At 42.2% G+C, this 12,921-nt stretch overlaps 1 protein-coding gene across 1 annotated transcript in view; it reads left to right on the top strand.

Annotated features, from left to right (window-relative positions):
* The first annotated feature begins 4,522 nt into the window (after nucleotides 1–4,522).
* Nucleotides 4,523–12,921, top strand: part of LOC126183528 (uncharacterized) — a 28,435-nt gene continuing 20,036 nt past the window's right edge. The window contains exons 1-2 of the mRNA XM_049925597.1: nucleotides 4,523–4,590; nucleotides 11,081–11,141. Coding sequence (XP_049781554.1) covers nucleotides 4,585–4,590; nucleotides 11,081–11,141 — 67 coding nt within the window. The 5' untranslated portion in view covers nucleotides 4,523–4,584. The remainder of the gene's footprint in view (nucleotides 4,591–11,080; nucleotides 11,142–12,921) is intronic.

Raw genomic sequence — 12,921 nt, 5'->3', positions numbered from 1 at the left:
ATTTTTAAAAGTAATTATTTAAAATATCTGCTACATATGAACATTTATTTAACTGAAATAATATCGTCTTCTGTGGTTTCTTTTCATGTATCTCTTTCAACAATATTCCATATTGATTTGATTTTTAGGGTTCCGTACCACATTCGGTAAAAACGAAACCCATTAGCATCACTTTGTTGTCCGTCTATCTGTTGTCTGTCTGTCTGACTGACTTTTAAGACCTCTTTTTCTCAGAAAGAGGTAGCCGCATCAAGTTGAAATTTATGTCACACACTTAGTTCTGTGGCCCCTTCCCGATGTAAAACAAAATTCAAATGGCTCTGAGCACTATGGCACTCAACTGCTGAGGTCATTAGTCCCCTAGAACTTAGAACTAGTTAAACCTAACTAACCTAAGGACATCACACACATCCATGCCCGAGGCAGGATTCGAACTTGCGACCGTAGCGGTCTCGCGGCTCCAGACTGCAGCGCCTAGAACCGCACGGCCACTTCGGCCGGCGATGTAAAACATTTAAACTTCTTAGCCAATGCAATAAAAAGGCACGGCCATTTAAGTCACACACTCTGATACTCGCAAACTCTCACATCAAAACCTGTAGTATACATCCCGTTGACGTAGAATCTTGAGATTTGGCAAGAAGCAAGGTTTCACAGTAAAAATAAAGGTAAAAATCGGAAAACTGTTAATGTGTCTTTATATTACACGAAAAAAAATTGTTTTGGTCATTTTTTATCCGTCTGTCTTTCTGTCTTTCCGTCTGTTACGACCCCTTTTTCTCAGGAATATCCCATAGTGCTCAGAGCCATTCTGGGGAACAGGTAGACTTATAAAGTTCAGATCTATTTCACGTACTAGGGTCTATAGTCCATTGGCGGTGCATAAATTAAGCTTCTAAGTGTCTGCAAACAAAACAACGGCCATTTATGTCACATATTTTGATATTTGCCAACTCACTCATCAAAGCGTGTAGGGTACTTTCCGTTAATGTAGAATCTTGAAATTTGGCAGGAAGCAGGGTTTCACAGTAAAAGTAAAGGAAAACATCCGAAAATTGTTAATTTGTCATTGTATCACATGAAAAATATTGTCTTGGTCATTTGTTACCCGTCTGTCTGTCCGACTGTTAAGACCCTTGTTTCTCAGGAACAGGTAGACGTATCAAGTTCAAATCTGTGTCACGTGTTAAGGTTACAGTCGCTTGGCGGAGTATAAACTTTAAGCTTCTAAATCAATACAAACAAAAGATACGGCCATTTATGTCACATGTGTTGATACTCGCAAAGTCACTCGTCAGAACCTATAGGGTACTTCGCGTGGACCTAGAATCATGGAATTCGGCAACATGGGAGGTTTCACAGAAGAAGCAAGAGAAAAATCGTAAAATTTTTAATTTCTTATTATATCACACGAAAAAGTAATTTTTGGTCATTTGTTGTCCGTTTGTTAAGACCCCTTTTTCTCAGGAATTACAACAGAAAAAGCGAAATTAACACAAAAATTTAAACTTAAAATTTAAATATTCTCGAAAGTCTTAGAATTTCTGGAACTGATATCTTGCCGGTGTCGATATTGATAACGGGCAAAAATCGTCGAGATTCTCTATTCCCGTGATGGATGAACTATTTGTACACATAACTAAGTTTGTACAGAACCCTCTGAGAGAGAACTCTACTGGCACTTGTCATTTTATAGTCCGATCTGTCAGTGTCAAACATAATGTACACATTCCCGGATATTTTGCAACTTTTCTTAGTATGTTACAGTAAAGAAACGAAGCTAAATGTTCTTTGTTTATTTATTTTCAATATGCTCCAATACAGTATTTGTAATACTACATGTGTGTGTGTGAGTGTGTGTGTGTGTGTGTGTGTGTGTGTGTGTGTGTGTCTATGTCGAGTGTAATGTAATATTTGTGTTACATGATAATTGTGGTGTCACCGCCAGACACCACACTTGCTAGGTGGTAGCCTTTAAATCGGCCGCGGTCCGCTAGTATACGTCGGACCCGCGTGTCGCCACTGTCAGTGATTTCAGACCGAGCGCCGCCACACGGCAGGTCTAGAGAGACGTCCTAGCACTCGCCCCAGTTGTACAGCCGACTTTGCTAGCGATGCTACAATGACAACTACGCTCTCATTTGCCGAGACGATATTTAGCATAGCCTTCAGCTACGTCATTTGCTACGACCTAGCAAGGCGCCATTACCAGTTAATATTGAGATTGTAAAACCTGTACACTAAAGAGCGATGTACACCAATTACGGATTAAAGTTAAGTATTCCAGCAGCAACGTACCTTATTGGCTATATTAATTACATTGTCATTTTCCAGACCTCACGCCAGCCTGCGTGAGCTTAAAAGCGTGCATTTCGGCCTCCTCTAGCAACACGGTGTTGGCTCTTCTGCCAACACAATAATAATAATGGTGATGATGATGATGATGATGAGAGAAGGGAGAGGGTGAAACCCGGCGCCGGCACATAGCCTACCCTTCACGAATAGGACCAATGCCGCCAAGCTCAACGTCCCCATCCGACGGACGGATCACCATCAACAGTGTCACATGCCCTCACTTCACGAGACACACGAGGTTTGATTTTTAAATCACGACATTGGCACAAAGTCTGGTGATCAGGAACTCTACGCCACCACTGTTCCTTCCCTTGCCTGCCAAATACTGGCACTAAAACATTTTGCCACCAGGATTCGGATCGGCTTACCCCCTATGTAGCCCGACTGCACAAGCGTGCGTTGAAGCTAAATGGTTATCAGCTCCACAATATATGCGTCAAGAAGGACAATAGCAAGGAACCTTCTAAGGTTCCCTGAGCCCATAGAAAGATTTCCATCAGAAATTTGTTTAAAAAACTAATTCAGTTTCATAGAATGAAGGCTTTTACGACCGGATGACATAGCTGCTGGTAAACCTTTCGGGGTATGAGCTCGCGGTCGAAGACCAACAAAGAAAATAAGTCAAGTACTCCTATAAGTGAAGGATAAACGCCCTCCTCTGTCGACATGTGGTGTACACAAAATTCCATTTAAGTATGGTAAAGTTTATATTGGGTCTACCAAGAGGAGCGTAAAAACACGGTTAAAACAGCACAAATGTCTTTGCCCACTAGTAAAAACAGAGAAATCAGCTGTAGCTGAGCATGCTTTTCAGTCAGGAAACCACGAAGTGAAGTTTTCTGAAACAGAAATGTTGTCTACAACGTCAAATTATCATCCACTACTGTGTAGAGAAGCCATTGAAATTTATAAGCCTCAGGATAATTTTAACAGGAAAGAGGAGGCAATGAAACTTAGCGACATATGGACAGCAGCTCTGCAGAATCGCTAGACAGTTTTATCTTTGCCTAGACAACAATCGATAGTTAAGTTTTATTTTTGATAAGGATTATCTCTGCTCATCAAGTGTTACCTTGACCTAGAGTATTCATGTCGCTCTCGGACGTCCGACCGATCAGTTGGCAAGACTCAGCGGAGGAGCGCCTATGGGGATGTCCAGCGCAGACCTGGACGAAATGTCAGGAACAGAAGAGTTTCTTGGACCGCGACCTCACATCCCGAAAGGTTTACCAACAGCTAATTCAGTTTCATCAGCACCAAATGAATACAAAATTGCTATGCAAATTAAAAGGTTAAAAAATAATAAAGCTTGTGGTGAAAGTGGAATTGTTGGAAAACTCTTGAAAAGAGTTGGCCCAAAAGCCGTAAAATAAATTATGTTGATAATGCAAAATTTGGCAATCTGATTGCTTTTACAGATAAGTGGAAAACTGCATTGATACATCCACTGTATGAACGGGAGGCGGAACTGATGTTAATAATTATGTAGGAATTTCCCTTTTCCCAGTCCTATACAAAGTTCTGTCCACACAACTGGCACAATGCAGATTTCAAGTTTAGCACGTTCTCAACCTCTTTACTCAAAACGCCGTGTATAACCAGTGTATGCCCATGTACTTCTCTTTACGCCGCCTTTCTAAAACCGTTACCAAGCGCATAAGACACTAGGGGGACAGGGTTTAGATCCCTGCACAGCCATCCAGATTCAGGTTTGTTGCGAATTCACTATACTGCTTACTTAAAGTTCCATGACGAATCCTTTGACAAGCATACGTCCGAATTCCTTCTCCATCCTTACTGCACACGACGTTGCGCTACCTCTTTAGCGAGTTGGCGTTGACGCGATGTTAAGCTTTGTTTTCCTTCCATCTTTCAGATGCTTAGGTGGTACACATGAGCGTATCGAGGTTCTGAACTGTTAGAGGGGAATAGGGGGAGACGGGCTACTCCTATTAGTTTCGAGTTAAGAGATGAAATAATTTCGACATTTCATGAAAAATAGCTATGAGTACACGTGATACTTGTAGCCATCAAAGTATTACAGATATCGTGTAAATTTGAATGATGTTTCCAAGTCACAGATCGCAACTGAAGAGAGAGCGCGTAGCTCTGAAGTGAGATGTTGCAACAGCTTTGACATCATCAAGCGGTGTTTGCTGCCTGCGACTGGCAGTATATAAAGCGACAGGCAAGCTGCTGCGCCGCAGCGAACAGTTTCGTGCGAGCACCATGGCGGTGAGTACCATGTAACGAAGATACTAGACGCACTTCCTATCGTACGTTACCCAGCTTCTTTAGGCCTTCTCGGCACTCTTATTTTGCGCCTTTGGATAAGAGATATGTAACGTACCACATGGGTGATTCCGTTTCTCGCGTGTGTTGACACACAGTGTCGCATAGCGCCCACTATAGTGGACAGCTGTTAGTAGTCGCTTCTTTGGCGTATTCAAACAATCCGGAGACTGCAAATCCACTCAGTCCATTCCACTCGTCACTCCTTACTGGTGTTGTGCCCAGCATGAATTTGCAGCCTCATGACTTGTTGAAAAAACCGGAGAAAGGATGATGTAGGTTTCACGTCTCGTCGACGATGACGTCATTACAGGCGGAGCATAAACTTGGTTTGGGACAGAATATCGGCCGCGTCTTTTCCACCGGTACCTGCCTTCAGGGATTTAGGAATCCACGGAAGACTTAAACTTGGATGGCCGGACTATAAATCGAAGCCTGGTTCTGTAGAATGCAGACTGTGCCATTTCGCTCGGTCGAAGTTTTGTGGACCTTTAATGTCGTTCTTTAGTTACCAGTAAAGACCAAGTGTTAAATTATGTGTTGCTAGTGAATGCAGGGGAATTCGAAGAGAATAAGAAGTTGCAAAAAAATGGTTCAAATGGCTCTGAGCACTATGGGACTCAACTGCTGTGATCATAACTCCCCTAGAACTTAGAACTACTTAAACCTAACTAACCTAAGGACATCACAAACATCCATGCCCGAAGCAGGATTCGAACCTGCGACCGTAGCGGTCGTGCGGTTCCAGACTGTAGCGCCTTTAACCGCGCGGCCACTCCGGCCGGCTAAGAAGTTGCACTCTTCTTTTAACAATGAAACTCCAGAAGCTTCTCTTCTCACTTGCTCTTTCCAGAACCACTTCGTTTGTGAACTTGTCGATACATTTTATTTTGAGCATGCATCTATAGCACCACATTTCAAAAGAATTTAGCTTCTGGTCTTCCTCTGTCCCGATAGTCCATGTTTCACACCCATAGCATGCCACACTCTACACATATGATTTCAAAAATCTTTTCCTGATTGCAAGGCTGATGTTCTTAGATATTGAGATGTTTTCCTTCTTGTTAAAAGCAGCCTTCGCTTGAGCAATTCTACTTCTCACTTCTGCCTTGCTCCTTCCATCCCTGGTAACATTATTGCTCAGATAAGTAAATTTATATACTTGTTCAAGCAGTTCATTGCCTACATGAACTTGGACTTTCACTTGATCTTTTTTGTCGCATGCCATTACTTTTGTTTTTGCTTTATTAATTCTCATATTATATACTTCCCCCATAACTTTATCCATTCTATTCAGTAGGGCTACAAGATCTTCTTCACTTTCAGCTAGGACAGCTATATCATCGGCATATCTTATCATATCTATTCGTTGACCATGAATTACTACACCTGTCTGTGAATTTTCCCTTACTTTTTTCAGCGCCTCTTCAATGTATAGGTTAAAGATAACAGAGGATAGTGCGCAACGACCAAACACAACGATTAAAAAAAAAAGGTTAGCTGCCCTCTGTAATAAATAAACTGAGTAAATGGATGAACGATGAACTTCAAGGGGGTGTCATGGGACATCCGCCCCGAACAAACGCAACGAACAGTACCGAACAAAATAAGATTTGGGGGGAAAAAAAGTAGCGTAATAGAACATGAAGTCCATGAGTAAGTTGGTGTTTGGTTCAAATCTCTGCAATACGATTTTATTTCCTCGTTGAATTTGAAATATCATCATTTTTTATGAATAATGCACGTCTTCTTGTTTCTAATTACATATTGGACGCGAAATTCCTGTTTCCATTTCAAATACAAATTCTCAATTATCGATGTCTTATGAAAGACTGTTCATAAAACTTGTTTAAATTAAGAAAATATGACAATTTAATTTTTAGGGGAAAAATGAGAAAGCAAATCCTCTTTATTTGGACTATGTCCATCGTTTTATGCCACAGAGGTAGATAAGTCTCGTAGAAACATGAAAAACAACCATTTTCGCAGCATCGAGCACATCACACAAATACCGCATTGTTACGTTTGCTACTGTACCATTATGATATGAACCCAATAGATCTGATCTGGATCCAAGCTGCGGGATTTGGTTCGAGAAGTAACAAGACTGTTAAGCTGCCAGACGTACTGGAACTAACGCACGCAGCTTTTTCACACGTCACTGCCGAACGCTGGCGGGATGTAGAACGTCTCGTCATAAAAGAAGAGAAAATGCTGCGCCTGGTTGGCTTCGTGGATTCTGTTGTTGATAGGCTCGTTATCAACGTAGCAGGTGACACTTCCAGAACCGAAATGAATTTCTCGGATTCGCATAAGGAAGGAGCTAAGAGATTGTCATACGACTGACTGTAAGTAATACCTTCAGTGGCTTCAATATTTAACTATACGGTGAAATCCTTCAATACTCTCTTACGGTACACACAGATTATGCAGAAAAATTACCCTGTTGTTAAGTCAGAAATTTTCATCATTCGTGTTTTTAATTACAGCAGTATGTTAGTTACAAACGATAACGTGTTGCGGTTTTCGTCTAGTCGTCAAAGTAGCGTATTGTGGCAGATTTGCAGTGTATTATTTCATTCTGCTTAAAAAAATAAATGACATTCGAAGCTGTATTGCTCGTCTGCTCGCCTCTATTACGGTACGTCTTCACAGCAGCAGCTCACATCACAGCGGCTAGCTGTACCAGCTGACCGGCCAGTGCTGTCCAATGGCGCCGGTAAAGCTGTGGTCCCGTGTTATCACTAAGGCCGTGACCTACGTGGGCGACAGAAGCGAGCGATAGCGCGCGACAGCTTCAGGCAACAAAACACAACCGCAGGTATAGTTACGGAAGTGTCCTGCGTGAGCAACGTCTGTGTCGCTGCCTGTTTACATAAGGAAATAAAGCGAAAAGGAATGCTGTGCATGAAATTTACAAAGGGTGGAATATCCATGGAGAATTTCATAAATGTCATCAACTACGAAGATCACCAGACAAATTCTTCGAATACACGTGAATGAGCAGAGGAGCATTCGAATATCTCATCGACAAATTAAATACGTATGTTTTCTTACATGATCAAGAACTTTTAACTGCCAATAAATGCGGGCCGGCCGCGGTGGTCTAGTGGTTCTAGGCGCGCAGTCCGGAACCGCGGGACTGCTACGGTCGCAGGTTCGAATCCTGCCTCGGGCATGGATGTGTGTGATGTCCTTAGGTTAGTTAGGTTTAAGTAGTTCTAAGTTCTAGGGGACTGATGACCACAGAAGTTAAGTCCCATAGTGCTCAGAGCCATTTGAACCATTTGAATAAATGCGGAGGAATGACTACTACGAGACTAACTGCGCTAAATACAAATATAAGTACACAGATTGATAGCTATGAGCAAAAGCTCGGTGTGGTGTAGGGGTGGTATATACAGTTGGTGATTACGTGTTAGGAAAAGGTCCGGGCTTCGATTACCCGCCGTTCTTATATTTTTACTGAAAAAAATGGCTCTGAGCACTATGGGACTCAACTGCTGTGGTCATAAGTCCCCTAGAACTTAGAACTACTTAAACCTAACTAACCTAAGGACATCACACACATCCATGCCCGAGGCAGGATTCGAACCTGCGACCGTAGCGGTCGTGCGGTTCCAGACTGTAGCGCCTTTAACCGCTCGGCCACACTGGCCGGCTATATTTTTACTGACTCAGTTACAATTCTGTATGCAAAGTTTTATATATACCTTTTACACTGCATCGCTAAATATATTTTTAAGATCTTGCACATAACAACAGTGTTCATTGCGGATATGTATGTGGCCCGAATCATTGTACTGTAACACATCTACAAATGCAGACTAACTCTGACTGCTGACCTGAGGAGTGGTTGTCTGTGAGAACTCAAACGCTTTTCTGCAACTGGAGGAACCCGGCAGCATAATATACAGGGTGTTACAAAAAGGTACGGCCAAACTTTCAGGAAACATTCCTCACACACAAAGAAAGAAAATATGTTATGTGGACATGTGTCCGGAAACGCTTACTTTCCATGTTAGAGCTCATTTTATTACGTCTCTTCAAATCACATTAATCATGGAATGGAAACACACAGCAACAGAACATACCAGCGTGACTTCAAACACTTTGTTACAGGAAATGTAACATGACAATAACGATTTAATTCTGAAATTACTGTGTTAACATTTTGTTTTAATTTGCTTATGTTACTTACACTTTCCTTGTCAGTCAAGAAGACCATTAATACATAGCGCATACAGAACCGAAAAGCTTTTCCATTATTTCTAAGAAATGGTAAATTTGAACGGTTCGGAAATTTTACTATCTTTTCTCATTCAATATCATTAGACAACCTTTAGATGTCTACTTAGAGGGAGAAAAACTCTGTGTTGCAGTTTTTATTTGCAGTACAATATCCTATGTAGTTGTCACGTGGCAGCCAGGAAAGGACAGCCATCAACTTAGCTACACATTGTCTAATTCCAGTCTGTCATATGTGATTTTCACACACGCCTAGGTGAATTTAGAACTGGTAAAAGTGAAATTCATTTATTAGCTTTTAGAGATAATCTGGGTAGTTATTTCTGTGTTATCATGTAAGGGCAATCGTCTCTGTAAAGTTTTTAGGGATTTACAAATTGTTGGTGGTGAACAGCAGCAACCAGCCACAGATTGGTCATTGAAAAAGTACCGTTAGAGGTTTCAAAATGATAAAATTCATCTTGAGGCGGCTTTCATGCTGTTACCAGCACACATGTTACGTTTAGTTTACTGGTGGTTTTCCAAAACCAGGAACGGTACTTTTTCAGTAAAGTTGTCTGAAACCAATTTGTGGCTGGCTGCTGCTGTTCACTATTCATAATTTGTATCACACAGCAGCCACGGTCTTCAGCCATGTCTTTATTTGACAAAATTGCATTTTACGTGGTTATTTAAAGTCGAAACGTTAGATATGTAGTATGTCTCTTCGACTGTTGGAAAAGAAGAAAAATCTCTGAATTAATTATTATCTTTTATATCAGTACTGTAGATTAGTGAATAACAAATGAATATTGGAAAAGTTTGAGGAAAGTAGAAAAAAATACGTGAGTCACGAAATAGTTCTAGGGGACAACATGTACGAAATTTTAAGGTCACTATCAAGGTAAAAATAGAGTGTGTCTTACTTATACTCATGCTGGCACTAGCCCAAACGACATATCTTAACGGAAAGGGATAAAGAAAAGTAGCCAAAATGGATTTCTAAGAATGGGTGTTCGGAGTAACAGACTTGAGTTATGCTAGTAACATCTGAAGCATCTACATCTACATCTACATCCATACTCCGCAAGCCACCTGACGGTGTGTGGCGGAGGGTACCTTCAGTACCTCTATCGGTTCTCCCTTCTATTCCAGTCTCGTATTGTTCGTGGAAAGAAGGATTGTCGGTATGCCTCTGTGTGGGCTCTAATCTCTCTGATTTTATCCTCATGGTCTCTTCACGAGATATACGTAGGAGGGAGCAATATACTGCTTGACTCTTCGGTGAAGGTATGTTCTCGAAACTTTGACAAAAGCCCGTACCGAGCTACTGAGCGTCTCTCCTGCAGAGTCTTCCACTGGAGTTTATCTATCATCTCCGTAACGCTTTCGCGATTACTAAATGATCCTGTAACGAAGCGCGCTGCTCTCCGTTGGATCTTCTCTATGTCTTGTATCAACCCTATCTGGTACGGATCCCACACTGCTGAGCAGTATTCAAGCAGTGGGCGAACAAGCGTACTGTAACCTACTTCCTTTGTTTTCGGATTGCATTTCCTTAGGATTCTTCCAATGAATCTCAGTCTGGCATCTGCTTTACCGACAATCAACATTATATGATCATTCCATTTTAAATCACTCCTAATGCGTACTCCCAGATAATTTATGGTATTAACTGCTTCCAGCTGCTGACCTGCTATTTTGTAGCTAAATGATAAAGGATCTATCTTTCTGTGTATTCGCAGCACATTACACTTGTCTACATTGAGATTCAGTTGCCATTCCCTGCACCATGCGTCAATTCGCTGCAGATCCTCCTGCATTTCAGTACAATTTTCCATTGTTACAACCTCTCGATACACCACAGCATCATCTGCAAAAAGCCTCAGTGAACCTCCGATGTCATCCACCAGGTCATTTATGTATATTGCGAACAGCAACGGTCCTATGACACTCCCCTGCGGCACACCTGAAATTACTCTTACTTCGGAAGACTTCTCTCCATTGAGAATAACATGCTGCGTCCTGTTATCTAGGAACTCCTCAATCCAATCACACAATTGGTCTGATAGTCCATATGCTCTTACTTTGTTCAATAAACGACTGTGGGGAACTGTATCGAACGTCTGATGTTTTAATGGATAACTTGTCTCACCAAACGTCCGTTCTTTGACACCACATAAATTAAAGCGATTTTATTTTTCAGATAAATGCAAAACTCCGCTCTCTTCTGGTGCTGCTAGTGGTCTGCATCGCGCTAAACCATGGTAAGTTGCAAGGTGGTAATGCGAGTGGCAACACCTGCTGACAACGCGTAGACTGCTCAGCATTCATTTTTACTGTTAATTGATGAGGTCACATGCTAGCCAGTTCTGTCTGTAGATGCTCTGAAAAAATATCAGTATCGACGTACCGTTTATATAGCAGGATTATGGAACAGCTTCCTCAACAATTTGTATTTTTTTTTTGACACCCAAAAGGGGATAGATGAAAATTGTAATGATATTCATCATTCAGCACTGCCTTCAAACGTGCATGCCACTTGGTACGAAATAGTCACAGACAGAATCGAAAGCAGAGAATCCAGACATGGACGTGGATACTCGAATACCGGTGCACACCGTAAGTTTACAAGAAATAATCTTCTATTGGTCTCTTGTTCCTTCATCGAAGAATAATGGTTATTTGTGGATGATAACACACACACAGTTCACTATATTGTAACAGATGCAGCAGATGTGTTCCCTGTATTTAGCACGTCGGTTCAGTTTTCCCCCCACTAAGAAGTCACAACACACTGTAAAGAACGTTATGCATGACAGAGTTTGATTGTACTCTAAGTGTCGTATGTATTGTGCGCCAATCTACACTACTGGCCATTAAAATTGCTACACCACGAAGATGACGTGCTACAGACGCGAAATTTAACCGACAGGAAGAAGATGCTGTGATATGCAAATGATTAGCTTTCCAGAGCATCCACGCAAGGTTGGAGCCGGTGGCGACACCTCACACAAGGTTGGAGCCGGTGGCGACACCCCAACGTGCTGACATGAGGAAAGTTTCCGACCGATTTCTCATACACAGACAGCAGTTGACTGGCGTTGCCTGGTGAAACGTTGTTGTGATGCCTCGTGTAAGGAGGGGAAATGCGTACCATCACGTTTCCGACTTTGATAAAGGTCAGATTGTAGCCTATCACGATTGCGGTTTATCGTATCGCGATACTGTGCTCGCGTTGGTCGAGATCCAATGACTGTTACCAGAATATGGAATCGGTGGGTTCAGGAGGGTAATACGGAACGCCGTGCTGGATCCTAACGGCCTCGTATCACTAGCAGTCGAGAGGACAGGCATCTTATCCGCATGGCTGTAACGGATCGTGCAGCCACGTCTCGATCCCTGATTCAACAGATGGGGACGTTTGCAAGACAACAACCATCTGCACGAACAGTTCGACGACGTTTGCAGCAGCACGGACTATCAGCTCGGAGACCATGGCTGCGGTTACCCTTGACGCTGCCGGCCGGGGTGGCCGAGGGGTTCTAGGAGCTACATCTGGAACCGCACGACCGCTACGGTAGCAGGTTCGAATCCTGCCTCGGGCATGGATGTATGTGATGTCCTTAGGTTAGTTAGGTTCATGTAGTTCTAAGTTCTAGGGGACTGATGACCATAGTGCTCAGAGCCATTTTTGAACCCTTGACGCTGCATCACAGACAGGAGCGCCTGCGATGGTGTACTCAACGACGAACCTGGGTGCACGAATGGCAAAACGTCATGCACAAAATCGCGTATCGGTTAGCTGTATACGATCGAATTAGAATATTGTCATGTCACAACAATATTAAAAAGGACCTACATTTTTATCGTTACTGTTTTCTGTTGTATATGAGTTAAAGCTTTCAGATGAACTTGCAGGTGTTCAGTTCTTCCAGTTGTTCCTGATTCAAGTGACATCGGGATATTTCGATCATCATTTTTTTCATTTCTCCAGATGATTCCTGTACGAGTATGCGAACTCACGGAACACGAGCTACTTTCTGA

Source organism: Schistocerca cancellata, chromosome 4 (assembly GCF_023864275.1).
Source record: "Schistocerca cancellata isolate TAMUIC-IGC-003103 chromosome 4, iqSchCanc2.1, whole genome shotgun sequence".
In the NCBI taxonomy this organism is placed as follows: domain Eukaryota; kingdom Metazoa; phylum Arthropoda; class Insecta; order Orthoptera; family Acrididae; genus Schistocerca; species Schistocerca cancellata.
This window is presented reverse-complemented; position numbering and strand designations above follow the sequence as displayed.